This window comes from Sus scrofa, chromosome 7 (genome assembly GCF_054392235.1).
Source record: "Sus scrofa isolate SSC_HxYL_T2T_F1_AM1 chromosome 7, Sscrofa_HxYL_maternal_Yorkshire_Landrace_v2.0, whole genome shotgun sequence".
Taxonomy (NCBI): domain Eukaryota; kingdom Metazoa; phylum Chordata; class Mammalia; order Artiodactyla; family Suidae; genus Sus; species Sus scrofa.
In genome coordinates, this window is record NC_139389.1 from 50,022,854 (window position 1) to 50,043,503 (window position 20,650).

General features: G+C 40.0%; 1 protein-coding gene across 26 annotated transcripts in view; it reads left to right on the forward strand.

The window, feature by feature from the left end:
• SLC25A27 (solute carrier family 25 member 27) overlaps positions 1 to 13,010 on the forward strand; it is a 30,940-nt gene extending 17,930 nt beyond the window's left edge. For 6 of the 26 annotated variants that reach the window (XR_014809020.1, XM_084966424.1, XM_084966423.1 and 3 more), the window contains 3 exons: positions 1,123 to 1,215; positions 2,098 to 2,200; positions 8,363 to 13,010. Coding sequence is in view for 23 of the 26 variants with exons in the window: in XM_084966424.1 (XP_084822550.1) it covers positions 1,123 to 1,215; positions 2,098 to 2,200; positions 8,363 to 8,434 (268 nt within the window). In the remaining 3 variants the exon portion in view is untranslated. 26 annotated transcript variants of the gene reach the window in all.
• The last annotated feature ends 7,640 nt before the right edge of the window (positions 13,011 to 20,650 follow it).

The following is a 20,650-nucleotide window of genomic DNA, read 5'->3' on the forward strand; positions in this document are numbered from 1 at the left end:
CACAGCAGTTTAGTGTCCTAATGCAGCTTCCACTTGCTAACACAGAGCCTCCAGGAATTTCCGAGGCCTTGCCCAGCACAGAATTCAGTGGTCCTTCTCTCTCGGGGAGGTACTTGATGTTCCAGGAGGACATCATCATATTCCCCAGTTTCCTTTCCAGCTTCCCATGAACCCCACCTAGGCTGTTCTTTGACTCCGCGGATCCCCATCTGTGGACTCAGCTGCCAGCTCCTGGGATGTGGGCCTTGCATTTGCCGTGATTCAGGAAGACCCCCTCTTCTTGGTGTCTTTCCCCTGGAAAAGTTGGATGCAGTGAATGGGTTGTCAGGTTATGGGATTCTGATCGTGTCTCTACATTGCCTCTCTCATGCCCACATACACAGTGGACTGCTAGTTGTTTCAGCCGCTCCTTTACAGAACCTTGATTTACTCTGCAGTGGCATGGGCAATGAACATAGGGGTGCATGTACTTTCTGTATGAAAGTTTTGTCTGGATATATGCCTAAGAGTGGGATTATGATGTCTTTTATATGTGGAATCTAAGGTATGGCAGAAACGAACCTCTCTACAAAACAGAAACAGACTCACTTATGGGACTGGGATTCCCGCTGCTTAAGGTCTTTTCAGTGACTTCCCTTCACAAAGAGGATAAAGTGGAACTCCTTAAATTAGCCTTCTTTGCCTGCTTCCTTCGTCTCTCATCTGGCTGGTGAGGAGACCTTCTGTCACCCAGGAACCTTCTCATGCTCATGCCTATCATCCAGTTACATGGTCTCATTCTGTTTTTCTCATATTGGTGACTGCATCTGAAATTAATCACTTCTCCTCTGCCTCTCCCCAAGTAAGTGCCTCGAGGACAAGATCTTATCTGTCTGCTTCACTGCCTCAAAGAGTGCCTGCCACCAGCAGATATGCAATGTATATTTGTTGTCCAGACATTCATTTTTTTTCCTGCCTCTAATGAATTAATTTGGCACTGACGTTAAGCCAAGAGTGTTATTAGGAAGAACATTATTGTAACAGATGTAGTATTCCAGTCTTTCTAAATATCTAATCCCCTTTTCTTAAAATTTTAGAAACTGCTACATATTATCTTTCAATTTCATTTATTTGTATCTATAGTTTATGTTCTGGACTGGTAGCTTCTATTCTGGGAACGCCTGCTGATGTCATCAAAAGCCGAATAATGAATCAACCGCGAGATAAACAAGGAAGGTAGATAGAAAGTCTTCAGTATCCATGTATCTGAATTGTCTTTAATGCTATTGTTCTTTAAAGACTCTTCCCTCTGCTTGATAAAAATGTATTTTTGTGTTTACATGTGTTCAGCCAGGAAATTGTTTTTATGCAATTACCTGCTTCTTGTCTGATGGAAATGTACTGTGTATTTGGGGAAATGAGCTAATTTAACCATTCATATTATTTAGACACACAGTGCTTATTGTGACTTCATTGTTTTCAAAGAGTTTTTGAAAATACACTCTGTTGAGAAGTTACGGAGCACTTTCTTCCAAAGATTAAGACTTAGAGGTAACATGGGTAATTTGACTTTGATATAAAAACAGTATGTTCTCTCTGGAAGAGATCAGATGGAATGAATTCTAAGTTATTGGACCAAGGGTGGGGTGACTCAGAAGAGTCAACCTTGAAAATAATCTTTAGGAGTTCCCATTGTGGTGCAGCAGAAACAAATCTGACTAGGAACCATGAGGTTACGGGTTCGATCCCTGGCCTTGCTCAGGTTAAAGATCTGGTGTTGCCGTGAGCTGTGGTATAGGTCGCAGATGTGGCTCAGATCCTGTGTTGCTGTGGCTGTGGCCTAGGCCGGCAGCTGCAGCTCCAGTTGGACCCCTAGCCTGGGAACCTCCATGTGCCATGAGTGCAGCCCTAAAAAGACAAAAAAAGAAAAAAAAAAAAAAGAAAGAAAATATCTTTAAGCTCAGAAGAGGTGCTCTCAATATATAGAAATGCAAGTATTATTTGTTCTAAGCTAGCAGAAAATATTTAAATAAGTTTCCTTAGACTGTTTTTAAGGTTTAATTTATACCTCTATTTACACACAAGAAATTTAACAAAATTGTCTTCTTTCCTTTTTAGGGGCCTTCTGTATAAATCATCGACTGACTGCTTGGTTCAGGCTGTCCAAGGAGAAGGATTCATGAGTCTCTATAAAGGCTTTCTACCATCTTGGCTGCGAATGGTAAAGTTAGTTTTTTTCTTTCCCTTTGTTTTTGTTCCCTTTGTCAACTTCAATTACTTTTAATCCAAAAATATTCTCCCTTTTTTCTTCTGGTTTTTGGCATGGTTCTGCCCCCAAACCATGGTTCATTCTTTCTTTTCTATATCTCTTTTTGTTTTCTTTTACCTATCCTCAGAGTCCTGTCCCCTTCCTGAGTAAGTTAAGGTAAAATAAATCAGTTACATCAGAAATGAATAGGTTGACATTCTGTTGTTTTAAAACCACCGGATAGATGGTTCTGAAATGTAAAGCATTTTGCTATTTAGCCCAAATATTATAGTTTGAGACAGGTATACAGATTTCGTACTAGAGACCATACCTGTGAAATGTTACTGTTTCAAACAAAATCTGTTACTTTGATGATAAATGTTGCATTACCCATTAATGCTTATTATCATGAAGCTCTGCTTGGTAAGAAAGCATTATATCATTTCTATTTGGGATGGATACTCTTTTTTACTGAAGCGAACTAAGATGTAGAATTAGACAGACTTATGTAAGTAACATAAATGTAATGAATAAAAACAAGGTACTCAAGTATTTTGTAAGTTAGAACATATTTGAAAGAATGAATTGTGGGTTTAGAAATTCAAATGATCACGACTTTACACGGTATCATATTAATAATATTATCTGAGTACCTACTGCATGCCAAGCTCTGTACTCAGGGCCTGGCTTGGGGTGAATATGAGAGTCTCGGCCCCTGCTCCCTGAGCCAGTGCTGGAGCTTCTAGTCCAGGTCAGGACAAACACAAAGTAAAAAACCAGAAGTGATGAGTGGGCGCGGGGTGGTGGGGAGCACATGGTGCTATCAGAATATATGGCCAGTAAGTACAGCCTAGGCTAGGAGATGAAAACCTCCTTGGAGAATGGACTTTTGAACTGTGATCTAAAGAGAGCATCGGACTTAGCCAGGTCAAAAGGGCAGAAAAGAACATTCTTGGTGGAGGGACTAGTTGAAGCAGACAGAGAACATGATGAGTTCAAAGAGCTGAAGGAAGCCAGCAGCCATGGCACAGAGATGTGGAGGAGAGCAGCACGGGGTGTGGCCAGAGACAGCAGGGGCCGGATCAGGAAGGGCGACGGCACCCAGAAAGCGAGGGCCTTTGGCTTGAGGACATGTGGTGCTTTGAGGAAGGCCATCCTGGCTGCCCCGTGGGTTGAAGAAAGAGCAAAAGTACTGATAGATGACAGATAGTGGTAACTGAGATGAGAGTCTAACAGTGGGGACAGATGAAGCTAGACTTAGAAAATATTTAGTATATAGAAAGAAGATTTAAAAACAAAAACAAAAACACGACCAGATGGGGATGGGGACATGGTTTGGAGAAGACAAGGAAAATTCAGGCTTTATTCCCAGATCCCTGCCCTGAGCAACAAATGATGTAATTTCCTGCAACAGGGTTCCTTGGCGAGTAGATTTGGGCGTAGAATAACAAGTTGAGTCTAGATATGTTGCATTTGAGAGACTCATAGGACATCTAAGAAGAGACATCCACATGACTGGCTTAATACATTGGCCTGAGGATGGAGATTTAGATTTGAGCCCTGTCTACACGCAGATGGCAACTGAGGCTTGGGGATAAATGACATCACCAAGAGCAGTAGGTATCTGTCTGTTCATGTGAATTTGATAGCCAAAGCCCTTGGCAATATCTGATACAAAAGCGTGCCTGAGGCGTTCTCCTGTGGTCCAGTGGGTTAAGGATCCAGTATCGTCACTGCAGTGGCCCGAGTCACTGCTGTGGCATGGGTTCAACCCCTGGCTCAGGAACTTCTGTGTGCTGCAGTGCAGCCAAACAACAACAGCAGCAGTAACAACAACAACAAATCATGCCTGAATTATACAACAGGGTTTTGACTGTCTTGATTATACTGTGATGTGATCTCAAATCTTTGGATATTGAATGGAAAGGAAGATTGTGACTTAGGCTCCATGAGCCAGGCACTATTATAAATGCCAGTAACACCAAGGCTGTTTATTTTTTGCACTAGAGGAGCTTACACTGTCATGGGAGAAGACAGACACGTAAGTAGTTAAAATTACAGAAACTATAAAGCTAATATTACTAAAATCACTTGGTATAAGGCCAGCGCTGAGCTAACCATTTTCTTGGCTTAACTCGTTGAATTCTCTCAGCAATCTATTTAGTAGGTTGCTATCATCTCTTTTTTATGGAGGAGGAAACGGAAGCTTAAGGTGTCTAAATAACATGGCCAGGCCAGGCCAGGTGGTTAGTACCTGTTGGAGTTCAGAGAATCAAACCGGGGCAGTCTGCCCCCAGAGGACATATTCTTACTAAAGACATGGCATTAGAGTTTGGCCCGTGCTGGGAATGACTCATGAAAAGAGGAGAGTGGAATAAAATGGCATTAACTTTGGGAGGATCCCAAAAGGCTTCCCAGGGGCAATGTCTGATCTGAGCTTTGAAGGATCCGTCGGTATTTGTCAAGGAAAGTGTGAGGGAGCAGCAGCGTGAGCAGAGGTACCACGTCACGTGTGGACCCAGCATGTCTGGAGAACTGCAGAAGAGTGTGTGTGGCTGGAGGCGAGGTCCTCGGAGGGCAGGCGGTGGGAGCAAATGCTAGAGAAACGGGGAGCCGTCCGAGAAGGGCTGGGTGGAATGCTCAGATGGAACCCAATAGGTAGTAAGTGCCAGGCCATGCTGTCAGATTTGTCTGGGACAAGACTAGTGTGGGAGCAGTGCAGAAGCCACGCTGAAAGCTAGAGTCTAAGAAAGGACGTTTCAGCTTTGGTCTAGCCAGGAGATGGCTGTAGAGCAGATAGAATCCAGGAACACTTATGGTTGATGCCACAGGATATAGTAACTCATCAGATGGGGAAAGGGAGGAAGGGGAAGAAGGAAATGGATGTTTCCGTGTGAGAGACAACGGGGCCAGGCAAGACCACTGATAAAAAACAAAATCAGAGTCAGGACAGGTGAGGGAACATCTCGTTACAAAGGACAACAGACCACTTCATTTGACCCATTCTCTATACAGGAGACTCAGGAAGCATACATGACCAAAAAAAAAAAAAAAAAAAAGAAAAAGAAAAAAGAAAGAGAGGAAAAAGTATTTCATATAGGACAAGGTCTGTGCTAAGCTCTTTACATACATTAATTATTATTATTTTTTTTTTGTCTTTTTAGGGCTGCACCCATGGCGTATGGAGGTTCCCAGGTTAGGGGTCCAATAGGAGCTGTAGCTGTCAGACTACACCACAGCCACAGCCATGCCAGATCTGAGCCAAGTCTGCGACCTACACCACAGCCCTGGCAACACCGGATCCTTAACCCACTGAGCAAGGCCAGGGATCGAACCTGCAACCTCATGGTTCCTAGTTGGATTCATTTCTTCTAGGCCATGATGGGAAGTCCTATTAATTATTTTTTAGGTCTTACAAGAACCGAGTAGAACAGGTGGTGGTATCATTTATCAGATGAGAAAAACATGGCTCACAGCCTAAGAAAGTCACTCAAGTTCATGTAGCTAGTATGTGGCAGAGCTGGGAACCATCCACAGGTCTGTTCAATTCTAGATCCATACTACAAACTAAGACAGTATACCAGATTTCTCAAGACCCTGCAGCTCATTATAGAAGTTTTACAAGAAAAGAGACAGGGTGTGGTGATGGGGTGATGTCACCAGAAACAGGCTGGCTAACGACCAAAGATCACTTGGGGGTGTTGGGGGTGGTACTGCCTCCTTGCCTATCATGGTGCAGGACTCTGGGCTTAGAAGCCTGACTCATGAGCACTTCCGAGTAAACTGGGCTCACACATACAGGTTCAGCCCCTCAGCCGAACTCACTGAAATGATGGCTGGACCACAGCACCAGCTAATCCACACTGAGAAACACACTTGGCCAGTGGTCCTGGTGCTGAAGTCCTCTGGACATTTAAATTTAAGCTTAGGAGGAGCCACGGTCTAATCAGAAGGTGGCTTGCTAAATACAGAATAATAGCAGGAAGAGCTTATTATAGACTTAATGTTGAAGAAGATCAACCTAGGAGCCCTTATGTGTTCAGCCCCACAGGAAACGGGGACAGAGAAACACTGCTTCTTCCCCCAGCAGTTATGACAACATGGGCAGTAGACACTGGAATTATTTTCAGTGGTGTAGCTGTGCCAGGGAGGGAAAAACAGGCAGGCATATCCTGCCCACATACGCTTCTGCAGAGAGGCTCCGTCTGTTCTGTTTACATGCTGTTTGGCTCTATGATCGCTCCCTTTCACATCTCTTCAAAACCCAGCTAAGCTCACTCCCAGTCCCTCCACTAGGTAGTGGTAATATGACCTTGCTTTGCTCAATCCCTGATCACTATTTATTTCATTTGCATGGGGTTTGGTTGAAGTCCATTACCGGAGCAATTAGGAATGGCTGCCTCGTCCATTCTTTTTTTTTTTTTTTTAATGATTCTTATTTGTTCGATTATAGTTGGTTTACAGTGTTCTGTCAGTTTTCTACTGTACAGCAAGGTGACCCAGTCACATACACACACATACATTCTTTTTCTCACACTATCCTCCATCATGTTCCATCACATTCGTAACTAAGGCCTCTGCTTCTAGATCCTGTTGAAGTAATATCCTTGGCTCACTTCATTGTTGTTGTCACACAACTACAGTACTGTCACAGCTTCTTTATTTTGTCTACTTCTTTCTACATCTGACTGACCAAGATGTGGTCTCTTAAATCCACTAGTAAATTCTCAGTCTACCAATATAACTCGCTCAATATTTCCAAACACATATGGCATAAATATTGCTTTATAAACTCTCTAACCAAATACATTTTACATCCTAATTGCTTATTTCTGTACTCCAGTTTGAGTTTCTCTCTGATCAATATTACCTGTAACCTATGAACCAAATCAGGTAGGAAATGGATTCAAAACACACTTTCTCTGATAGTTTCTTTCAGTGTTTGCTCTGATTTCCCTGTGTGTCTTTTCGTGTTTTCATTTTCTATTACTGCCTCTCTTTTTTTCTTTTTTTTTTTTTTTTGCCTTTTTTTTAGGGCTGCACCCACGGCATATGGAAATTCCCAAGCTTGGGGTTGAATTGGAGCTACAGCAGCTGGCCTACACCACAGCCACAGCAACGCCAGATCCTTAACTCACTCAGCGAGGCCAGGGATTGAACCGGCATCCTCATGGATCCTAGTCGGTTCATTAACCTCTGAGCCATGAAGAGAACTCCCTCATCTTCTATTATTGCGTTACCTTCACCCTTTCATAATTCCTTTTGGCACAGTTACACCTTCATCATCAGTTCTTTCTGAGCTGAAAGCTCCTTTCCCCATTTAAAGTGACTTTTTATATTCATGTTGTGATATACCAGGTGTTGGTTTAATGACCTAACTTTCAAAGGAGACTCTTTCATCTTCACTTTCAAGTTCTTAGGTGGCTCCTTGTCCTGCTCCATATTTATACACAAACACACATTGAGGAAAGAGCCTAGCCGAGCATTTGGGCATACGGTGTCCTGGCCCTTTATCCAGTAAGGGTTCAGTAAAAAAGAACCCTGGGATGGAAGCCAAAAGCTGCTGGTGTAGGCTCTGGATTGCTAAGCCTCAGTGTTCTCACCTATAAAACAGAGATATCAATATCTTTCCTTTCCACAGTAAATTGTCCAGAGAGATTTGTGAGAAATAAGACATGAAAATGCGTTGTAGGAGTTCCCATCATGGCACAGTGGAAACAAATCCAACTAGGAACCATGAGGTTTTGGGTTTGATCCCTGGCCTCACTCAGTGGGTTAAGGATCCAGCGTCACTGTGAGCTGTGGTGTAGGTCACAGACTTGGCTCAGATCTGGCGTTGCTGTGGCTCTGGCATATGCTGGCAGCTGTAGCTCCAATTGGACCTCTAGCCTGGGAACCTCCATATGCAGCGGGTGCAGTCCTAAAAGACAAAAAGACAAAAAAGAAAAGAAAGAAAGAAAGAAAATGTGTTGTAAACTATATATAAAGGGCTCTACAGAGGTGAAAGACCACAATATTTGTTTTCAGCCTAAGTGGATTCAAAATGACATCATCACTCAGAGATGTATATGCATATGTGTGGAATATTTATTATTGCTTTGAAATGTGCACTAATTTCTTTGATTAATCTTTCAGACCCCTTGGTCACTGGTGTTCTGGCTTACTTATGAAAAAATCAGAGAGATGAGTGGAGTCAGTCCATTTTAAGCCCTTAAAGATACAGTGTTGAGTATCATTGAAATACGGGCGTCTGCAACACCCCCCCCATTATTTCTACCTCTTTAGGAAGACACCTTACTCCACAGAGACTATGATTTCTAGGGGGCAGCACTCTATTTTTAATCTGGAAACCCAAGTTCTCTTTGACTCCTCTTTTTGTTCAAAAGCAATCTGATTGGATCACACAAGGCTACCCAACGCAACCCAGCACCGTGTTCTCTAAAGAAGAATCAAATCCTGCCCACTTAGCTTGAGTGAGAAGATTTGACCTTCAAGATGCTATTCTGTGCCAAAGAGCCTGCTTAAAAGAGAAAGTGCCAGAAGGGAAACAGCATCCCAGACCTGAAGTAGACCATAGGAATGTGGAAAATACATACACCCATATGTAGTGACCATATTCAATCTGTCGTGTCCATACTGAGGGTTGAAATTTGATTAATTCACTTTCCTGTTGTCATGAAAGTGCACATACTGTAAATTAAAGGGAGGTGAATGAATAAATATTTTGAGTTTCCCTAGTTGTGAAGGAAGCCGATATACTTTTCTTGCCAGGAGAATAAGGCTCAAGTTGAGATGATGTTTGGATCTCAAGAGGAAAAGCCATTCTCTTTTGTTTTCTTTCCGTGCCCCATCATCAGTGGATCTGTGGGAACTGGCTAGCACGCCACTGCACATGCTCAGGACTGCCCACCAGCCACAGATGAAAACCAAGAAGAGTGTTTGCTTTGCCACACATCCCGTTCCAGCTCGAATTTGTTGCTCGCGCTCAAGAATCTCAGTATGTGCAAGATGCCGTGTATCTGATTAAAGTTCAGGTGAATAAGTCCTTTTATTATCAAGAAACATCTGTTATCATCAGCCTCTCTGTGGCATTTTAAAAGCAAGGCTGAGATGAAGCCCACCACTTCTGATGAACATCTTTTCTTAATGTCCCCTGCCCTAACCCCAAGAGCCCCAGACAGACAGAACCCAGAAATCACCCCTAGCTGTCTCTAGCCTGAATCTTAACTCAATTTGACAAAGCTTCCTGCCTAAAAAGTGATCAGCATAAACTGCCCATGGTATATCCAGTTATGTCTCCAGTCACCGAATCGAATCCCTCTGCTTAGAAATGTGATGGAGTCCTTTAGGTTCACCACTTGTTCCCCCAGCCTCAGACAGTGGGCATTGCTGGATGGATGGTCACCGTGAATGGCTAGAGGCTGCCACTGTCAATGTAGGAAAACCCCAGACACTCAGATCCAAGAAAGAACTGGGAGCTGACCAAACAGAATGGACCGTGGCCGTGGAAAAACGTTTACAAGGGCTCTGCGGTGGCACTAATGTATAATCACTGCCATTTAAGAGGGAAAGTATACATTAACATATATTTTAATGTGGCGTACTAATATGCAGTGGCTTGTTTTTTTTTTTTTTTAGCAGAATTTGCAGACTGTGGAGTTTAATCTCTTAAAATCTTCAGGTGGTCTTCTTTTCCATTGCATTCGTCCATCTGTACGAATTGAGTTGTTAAATATATTAAAAATAATATTATGTACTTAAGTGCTCAAGTGTTCTGTATTAGAACCACTTTAGGAAATTTGTCTTTCTGTGTGTATTTTATAATTTTTTTAATCAAGTAAACATTGGATCAGAATAATTATATGCACACCGGCCCATGGAAAACAAATTACTTCGCCTTGTTCTTTGAGGAGCTTGAGGTGAAAGTATTGCTTATGTACTGAGACTGTTCTTTGGTATCTGGATTCAACGTGAATGACTGGAATCTTTTACCCTGAAATGACTGTTAGGATCATCTGGTTTTTCTCTTTCGTTTTCTAGGTTAGGAAATTGAGGTGTAGAGGAAGAGAGTTGTTCCTGCTCATAAGTTACTTCCTAGCAGAGCCAGGATACAAATACAAATCTCCTAAGAATTATTACAACTGGCAGTTACTGTACACTGGTTAGGTTCTGAGTTATGCTACTTATGTTATCTTCACAACACCTCAGGCCAGTGTTCTTGAATCTTCCAATAACAGATGTTTCTTTATGGCACTTTTGGTCTTGTACATTTCCAATGACTTTGAAGTGCCTTTAGTATACATTTTAGAATGGAGTCACCATGCTTTCGCTCAAGCATTAAGACCTCCCAGAATCCAAGCAAGTCCTGTATATCCAACATATATCCCATCACATTCATGCTTTTCCAGTGAAATAATATTCATTAATGTATCCTAATAATGCTTCACTTAATTTTATCATGTTGAAATCATCTTGTTCCTCTCCAAAATAACCCTCAGTAAATAAAAAGAAATAAAGTTTCTGTAATTCTGTGTCCATACTGAAAGACCTAACCAGTTCAATCCCACTGTCTTATTATAACACACCTGTATGTGGTAATTATCTTCAGTTCAGTTTTGCTAATATTTCCCATCTAAGTTTCCTTTTCTTAGCTTCCACGTTTTTCTCTTCCCCAATGTTTTTTTTTTCCTCACTGAAAAATATACATGTTCTTAGGTTTAATTGTTCTTTATAGGTGTAAGTGAATTAGCATATGTATCCAAACAAAGAGATACCATTTCTTAAATTTGCTTTTAGTGAGGAATAATGTGTCTTTATCAAGTGCTCCAAATCCTATTTTATTATAAGCCACCAGTGGTGGTAGGACTATTTCTCATTTTTATATAAACCTCTACTCTCATTAGTAGCATTTCTTTGCTATGAAGTACTAAGCAAAAGTCACATATAGTGTGAACCAATTAATTTTGTCTTCATTATTTTAACATCTGTGACAATCATAAGACCAGTCTGAAATTTCTTTCATTTTGCCAAGAAAAAAGGAAGGAAACAAATTCAAGGAGAATTTATATGTTAAAAAAAAATTGCTTTTCTGTCATCTTCAAATTTTTAAGCATAAGCACTTATCTATAGTTGAATTAGTTATGTACTTAATGTTACTGAAAATAGAGTCTGTTTAATTTTAATATTTGGTGGTTTAAAAATTGGGGGCAAAAGTATTTGATTCTCTTCTCCCCAATTAAGCCAGAACTCTTTAAAAATGATTACCAAACCAATATCATTATTGAATGCCGCATAAGAAGCAAGGCTGAGCATGGATTCTAAAGACCTTTATTCTGTTTTGGGTTCTATAAAGTAATATAACTATGGTCCAGACCCTTCACTTCTCTTAATTTCCATTTCTTCATAAGATGAAGTGATTGAACTCTGGAATCTGTATATACTTGAAGGGGGCGGGCAATATATTAATGCCATGTGAAAAAAAAATTGGATTTAAAAATATTGGGATTTTTTTCCCCTGGATTTAATTAACTTCTCATGGTTTAAGACGAGGAAAGATTTATTCAGGCCTTACAGTAGGATACAGACTGTGGCTGCAAATCCTTCCTTCACCTAGTAGTATCCAGGTTACCCCACATGCCTTTAATGACTCCTGTACACACACACACACACACACACACACACACTTAAAATCCCTAACCCTATATTCAAGATTCTCTCAATATGACCCCAACACATTTTTCTAAGCTTTGCCCTTCATGGCGGATCCACTCTCGACCTCCTTGCAAATATCCCCACCAGGATATCCCCGCTGGCCTCACTCATTTCCCTGGAGATGCTCTTCATTTGGCTGCTCACCGGGCAGGTTCATTCTGTGCTTTTCACCCATCATCCCTCCTGTTACTTTCAGCTTCGCCTTCACTAGGAAAGCCCCACTTTAACACCTAGAATGACCTCTGAAGACGCCAGCATCTTTGACACCTCCATGCTCCCACTGCTTCCCCTACTGTGGATGTCCATCTGTCTGTCTGTCTGCCTGGACGTGGCCCTACCTCCCCTAAACGAATGAACTCTCGCAAGCAAGGACCACGTCATGCATGTGTTTCTCTCTGAAACTTCAAATAGGAGTCAGTTAGAAGGTATTTGTTGAATTCAGAGAGTTTTTTGGGGTGGTGAGACAAAAGTGTCTTATGCACACATAATTAAGTCATATGCTGTTTTCCTCCTACCTTCAGAATAACTAGGTCTGGTCAGTAACACTTGATTTCATGGGATTCCTTACCATACGCAGCGTTTAACTGCATTTCCACAAAATCATGTGTGTCTAAACCTGTGTAATTATAATTTTAAAGGTCTCCCTGTCAGTTTCTCCCTGTCATTTCTGCAACAATGTAGAAATGGATAGTTTTAAATAATATAAAATATTTGGTGAGTTGAATAATTAAGTACGTGGCAAGTTTATAGTATTCCTCATTTTAGGGTATGTAGTAAAATTATGCCACTGTTTATATGGTACCATACAAATGTACATTTTACCCACTTGAGTGTCTTATTATTTCTGAATTCTGAGGAATACGTGATCATTTTTCTCTCCCCACACTTTACCCCCCAACAGGCTGCTGTGATTGTCAACAGCAGCAGGCTCCACTTTGAAGGTTTGATAAAAGCAGATGAAGATGCTTAAAGATGTCTGTTTGCTGAAAATATCTGGTAACAAACAGGAATATATGTGAGTAAATAGAGTGCATTATTCTGGTTTTTAAAATAAATGTTTTAAAACGCCTAATGGGTTGTCAAGGGTTTTGTTTTGACCTAGAGTGGTTTTGTCCTGGTGTGTTTCTGAGTTTAAATGATAATAACAAATCAAGAGATGATTTTGAAATCTTAGTCTTTACTTTTCAGACGTGTAATAGAAAGTAGCTTAATTGAGAAGGTCAGATTTGAAATATTTAGAGTAGCAAAAACACCACTTATACCTTGTCACTATAAATATTATCTTATGGGTACTCCCTATGAATCCAGCTCTCCTTATTAATCCAGTTCTGCTCTGACTGAAAAGGATGAATAACTAATAATTACAGTGATGGACATGCTCACTGGCTACGGGGAAAAGAGGAAAATACATTGGAATTAGTTTAACTTTGGAAAAGTAATCCTTTCTTTTTTGATACCATATTCTACTTGGATTACCATGATACTCTTCTCCCCAGTCATTTATCCCATATTTTTATTATTATTTTTCAGTCTCCATTGACTGTTTCTTTGCTCCCAGGTCCCTAAATTCTGGCTCCTGAAGGTTCTGCCCTTGGTCCTGTGCTCAGTGTTCTCTCCCTCAGGAAGGAGCCAGGCATTTCTGTGACTTCAGCTACTACCCTTGGGCTGGTCCTTCCCAAACACATCCTAGGCACTCAGTAAATGGTAGCTGTTACCATGGTCTGTGTTTCTTGTCCTAACTCATTTCTCTAGCTTTACTCAGGTTTTCTCGGTGGCCAACTATATATCTCTACCAGGATGGCCCACAGTCCTTGAGAGCTCAGCATTCACTCTGTTAAATCCACATTTTGTGTTCCAGTCCTTTCTCCTGCCCTTTACAATCTTTTCTTCCTCCAGGAATCTTTGTTGCACTACACAGCTCTGACTGCAGCCAGGAAACCTCAGGGCATCTTTGACTTCTCACTTACTTATTGACTGTCCAAAATATGTAAATCCATTTATAAAAGGAAAAACTACAGATCAATGTCTCTTACCAAGATTAAAAAAAACAAAACACAAGCACTACTTTATATCCATTAGAATGGCTGCTATTAAAAAAAAAAACACACATACACAAAAAAACAAGTGTTGATGAAGATGTGAAGAAACTGGAAACCTTGTGTGTTGCTGGTGAAAATATAAAATGATGCAACTGTTACACAAAACAGTATGGGGTTTCTTCAAAAGATTAAATATAAAATTATCATATGAGCCAACAATTCCACTTTTAGGTATAATCCAAAAAATTGAGAGCAGAGACTTGAACAGATATTTGTACACCAGTGTTCACAGCAGGATTTTCCTATAACCCAAAGATAGAAACAATCAAAACGTCCACTGACAAATGAAGAGATGAATGGATAAACAAAATACGGCATATACATACAATGGAATACTTTTCAGCCTTTAGAAAGAAGGAAATTCTGAGATGCTACAACATGGATCAATCTTGAAAGCATTATGCTGAGTGAAAGAAGCCAGACACAAACAGGCATATATTTATAAAAATTCTGCTTAGATGAAATACCTAGAATAATCAAATTCACAGAAAGTAGAATAGTGGTTACCAGGGCTGGAGTGGGAGAAAATGAAAAGTTAGTATTTAATTGATGTTTTAATTGGTGTTTCAGTCTGGGATGATGAAAAGTTCAGGAGATGAATAGTGGTGATGGTTGGATGTAATTAATGCCACTGAACTGTGCACTTAAAAATGGTTAAAATGGTAAGCTTTATGCTATGTATGTTTTACCATAGTATAAAGTGTGAAAAAATGTTAAAATCCATGACTATAGATATAAAAAACATTAGCAAATTGAATTCAGCATTATAAAAATGACAGTACATCACACCTAAATGAAGTTTATCCCAGGAATACAAAGTTGGTTCTCAAAAATCAGTCAGTATAATTTTTATAAATGTATGCCTGTTTGTGTTTGGCTTATTTCGCTCGGCATAATGTTTTCAAGATTTATCCATGTAAAGACCTGGAATAGCCAAAACAAAAAAAGGAAATTGTTTCATAGGATGTGAAATGGTATATGATAAAATACAATATCTTTGCATGATAAAATTTCTCAAAAAACTAGGAACAGAAGGGACCTTCCTCAACCTGATGAAAGGGGTCTAAGTCAAACCTACAGCTAACATCACTCAGGTGAAAAACTGAAAGCTCTCTCCCTAAATCACGAACAAGACAACAACATCCATTTTCACCACTTCCAGTCAAAACTGTACTGGAGGTCTTAGCCATGACAATGAGGCAAGACAGAGAAAGGGCATATAAGAAAGGAAGATATAAAACTGCCTTTATTCATAGCTGATATAATTGTGTAGAAATTTTGCAGATTCCCAAGGAAGCTACAAAAAAACTACTAGAATGAACGAGTCTTAGAAAATCACAAGATATAAGATCAACATAAAAAATAGAAATACACTACTATATACTAGCAGTGAAAATGGGAAACTTAAATTCTTAAAAAATCAATATCATTTACAATAACATCAAAATGCATGCAAAACTTAGGAAGAGATCTAACAGAATGGATGCAAGACTTTTTTCACTGAAAATTATAAGATGGTGCTGAGAGACAAGTAAAAAAACTTCAATTAATGGAAAGATAAACCATGTCCATGGATTGGAAAACTCAATATTGCTCAAAAGTCAGTTCTCAAATTGATCCCTATCTATAACACATTCCTAATGAAAATCCCAAACAGGTTTTTTTTCCCCCTGAGAAATTGATGAGTATATTCTAAAATACATAAGGGTGAAAAATAAAATACATATGGAAAAATACAGACCTGAATGGCCAAAACAGTTTTGAGGGAAGGCAACAAAGTTAAAGGATTATTAACATTACTTAATTTCAAATTTGACTTTCAAGCAATGGATAAAAATCAAGACAGTGTGGTATTAGCATAAAGACAGACCAATATTTCAATGGAACAGAATAGAGGAGTTCCTGTCATGGTGCAGTGATCAATGAATCTGACTAGGAACCATGAGATTGTGGGTTCGATCCCTGGCCTCGCTCAGTGGGTTAAGGATCCAGCGTTGCCATGAGCTGTGGTGTAGGTGGCAGACGTGGCTCGGATCTGGCATTGCTATACCTGTGGTGTAAGCCGGTGGCTACAGCTGATTAGACAGCTAGCCTGGGAACCTCCACATGCTGAGGATGTGGCCCTAGAAAAGAAAGACAAAAACAAACAAAAAACAGAATAGAGTCAAGGAATAGACCCACTCATGTATGGTCAACTAATTTTTGACAGAAATGCCAAGATAATTTAATCAGGAGATTATACTCTTTGTACAGATGGCACTGTAACAATTAGATAGTCATATGCAAAAAATAAAGCCCTGATCCTTCTTTCACAACAGATGCAACAATTAAATCAAAATGGATCATAGACCTGAAAACAACAGCTAAAATTATAAAACTGCCAGAACAAAATTTTGAGGGGTTTCTTTGTTGGCTTTTTTTTGGGGGGGGGTTGTCTTTTTAGGGCCAAATGCTCAGCATATGGAATTTCCCAGGCTAGGGGTCAAATTGGAGCTGTAGCCACTGGCCTATGCCACAGTCATAGCCACACAGGATCTGAGTTGCATCTGCAACCTACACCACAGCTCACAGCAACCCCAGATCCTTAACCCACTGAGAGAGGCCAGGGATTGAACCCATATCCTCATGGATACTAGCTGGGTTCATTACCACTGAGCCACAATGGAAACTTGAATTTTTGGGATTTTTTTTTAACTTTGGTTTGAACAAAAGGTTTCTTGGGACTCAAAAACTACCACTTAGAAAAGAAGAGTATGTGAATAATTTGATTTCATCAAACCACAATCCTTTTTTCTTCAAAAGACACTATTAAGGAAATGACAAACCATACACACTGAGAAAAAAATATATGCAGAACATACATAACAAAATGTGTATCTGGAATATATAAGAACTCTGATAAGTCAAAAAATAAGGTGACAATCCCTTTAAAAATGGGCAAAGGAGTTGATCAGATACTTTACCAAAGAAGGTATGTGATGGCAGATCAGCACATAATGCTCAACATCATTAAAAAATACAAATTAAAACCACAATAAGATACCACTATAGACAAGAATGGCTGAAATGAAAAAGACTGCAATGTCAAGGGCGATGAGCAGAACAGCACATATGTTGGTGGGAATGCAAAACGACGGTATTTGGGGAAATAATTTGACAGTTTCTTATAAAGCTAACATATTTACTGTATAACCCAGCAATCCCACCCCTAGTGTTTACCCAAGAGAAATGGAAACTTAAGTCAACCCAAAAAAACATGTACATGAATGTTGACACAGCTAAATGGATAATCACTCCAAACTGTAAATAACCTGAAAGTCCACTATCTAGTGAGTAAATGTATGTCTGGGCAGTGGGAAAACTATTCAGTCATAAAAATAAACTATTGAAGAGTTCCCGTTGTGGCGCAGCAGAGACAAATCCAACTAGGAACCATGGGGTTGCGGGTTCGATCCCTGGCCTCGCTCAGTGGGTTAAGGATCCCAAGTTGCTGTGGCTCTGGTGTAGGCCGGCGGCTACAGCTCCGATTAGACCCCTAGCCTGGGAATCTCCATATGCTGCAGGTGTGGCCCTATAAAGACAAAAAAATAAATAAATAAAAATAAACTATTGATACAGATAGCATGGATGAATTTGAAGGCATTATGCTAAGTGATGGAAGTGAGACCAAAGAGGTTACAAACTGTATGGTTCCATTTATATGCATTTTGGAAAAAGCAAGACTATATTGACAGAGATTGCCAGAGACAGAGGCTACCAGGGACTGAGTCCATGATGGAAGGAGAGGAGAGTCTGTAAAGAAGCAGGAGGAAATGAATTAACACAAATGTTTTATATATTAACTGTGGTGGCATACTGTTACAACTGTGTATATTTGTTTGTGGAGATGGGCATTTACATTATATAAAAATGCATACTGCTTACTGTATACAAATGTATAACCATATACAACTGTCAAAGCATCAAACTACACAATTGTAAAAATAAGCTTTACTGTATATAAATTTTGTGTCAACAGACCTAATTTAAAAACTAAGATTTTTTAATCTTTAAAAGAGCTAAGAGTATTTTAAAATTTTATTTAATTACTAATAACTGATTTATTGTGTCTGCTATGTTGGGACCTTTACCAATATTGGGTTATTTAATCTTCATAATAAGGTTAAGTATAATTCTATTTTTATAGATGAGGAAACTAACTTAGAACACTGTTCATGTCATCCTGAGATGAAAACCAGAGACTTTCAAAATCTAAAGTCTTTATTTACAAATTTTGGGGGGGTATCTCAAACACTTATTTAATGCAAACATGTTAACTGTACTTAAATTTCATGCTTCAAAGGTAATCTGTAAGGTCTGTGTCCTTAAACCCATTTCTAGATGCAGAAATAAGAGGAGAGAGAAATAAATTTGCCTTGGCTTGCTCTCGCTAACCACCCTCCTATAATGGCATAGTCATGAATTATTTTTGTGTGTGTATGTACTCTATTAAACCTTTAGTTATGGATACTGAAATATGAATTTCATAGAATTTTTTTTTTTTGTCTTTTTGCTATTTCTTGGGCCGCCCCTGCGGCATATGGAGGTTCCCAGGCTAGGGGTCCAATCGGAGCTGTAGCTGCCGGCCTACGCCAGAGCCACAGCAATGCGGGATCCGAGCCGCGTCTGCAACCTACACCACAGCTCACGGCAATGCCGGATCGTTAACCCACTGAGCAAGGGCAGGGACCGAACCCGCAACCTCATGGTTCCTAGTCGGATTCGTTAACCACTGCACCACGACGGGAACTCCTGAATTTCATAGAATTTTTTTTTTTTTAAAAACTTATTTTGAAATAATTTGAGATTCACATAAAGTTGCAAAAAATGTACAGGAAAGTCTCATGTGCCTTCCACCCAGTCCTCCCCAATGATAACATCCTGAAATCTTGAATAACATAGTACACGATCAAAACCAACCAGGTGACATTGGTATAACCCACAGATTCGGATTTCCACAGTTTTAGAAGGGGTGTGTGTGTGTGTGTGTGTGTGTGTGTGTGTGTGTGTGTGTGTGGTCCTATGCAATTTTATCACCTTTTAAGCTTCATATAATCACCGCCACATTCAATATACAGAACAGTGCCTTCATGCTATCTCTGTTATAGCCACTCATCCCCTCATCCCTAACTCCTGGCAACCACAAATTTGTCCTCTATTTCCATACTTTTGTTAATTCAAGAAGAGCATATAAATGGAATCATACAGTATATGACTTTTGGGATTTTTTTCTCATTCAGCATGATTCCTTTGAGAACCTTCCAAGCTGCTGGATGTACTAACAGTTCATTACTTTTCTTTGTTATTGAGTCATAGCCCATGGCATGGATTACTGCTGTTTGTTTAACTATTTACCCATTGAAGGGTTGTTTCCAGTTTGGGACTGTTAGGAATATAGCTGCTATAAATATTTGCCTACAGGTTTTTGCATGGACTTAAGTTTCCATTTCTCTGGGATAAATGCCCAAGAGTGCAACAGCCAGGTCATATGGCAAGTATGTATTTAGGTTTTTTTTTTTTTTAAGTGGCTGTTATGTACCATTGTACATCCCCACCAGCACCGTGAATGATCCATTTTCTCCATATTCTGAGAAAATGGATCATTCATTATTTTTTTCGTGTGTGTGGTCTTTTTAGGACCACACCTTCAGCATATGAAATTTCCCTGGCTAGGGGTCAAATCAGAGCTGTAGCCACCAGCCTACACCACAGCCACAGCAACATGGGATCTGAGCCATGTCTGGGACCTACATCACAGCTCATGGCACTGCCAGATCCTTAACCCACTGAGTGAGGCCAGGGATCGAACCCGAGTCTTCATAGATACTAGTTGGGTTCATTATCACTGAGCCACAATAGGAACTCCCTACCCGATTTTTTAGTTTAGTCATTATCCTAGGTTTTTCATGACATATGCTGAAGGTTTGTTTTTCCTTTATGGCTAAGAATGTTGAATATCTTTTCACGATCCTCTTGCCATCTGTATATCCTCTTCAGTGAAATGTCTCTTCATATCTTTTGTTCATTTTCAAGTTATCTATTTGTACTGTTTTTTTAGAGTATAGTTGATTTATAGCATTGTATCAATTTCTGCTATACAGTTAAGTGACCCAGTTACACACACACATATTCTTTTTTTCATACTATCTTCTATCATGTTCAGCGAGACACATACTAATAAAACTGACAGATACTGTTAAGTTTTTTTTTTTGGGTTTTTTTTTTTTTTTTTTTTTTTTTTGTCTTTTTGTTGTTGTTGTTGTTGTTGCTATTTCTTGGGCTGCTCCCGCGGCATATGGAGGTTCCCAGGCTAGGGGTTGAATCAGAGCTGTAGCCACCGGCCTACGCCAGAGCCACAGCAATGCGGGATCCGAGCTGAGTCTGCAACCTACACCACAGCTCACGGCAACGCCGGATCGTTAACCCACTGAGCAAGGGCAGGGACTGAACCCACAACCTCATGGTTCCTAGTTGGATTCGTTAACCACTGCGCCACGACGGGAACTCCAAGTTTTGAGAATACTTTACATATTGCAGATACAATTCTTTTGTCAGGCATATGGTTTGCAAGTAT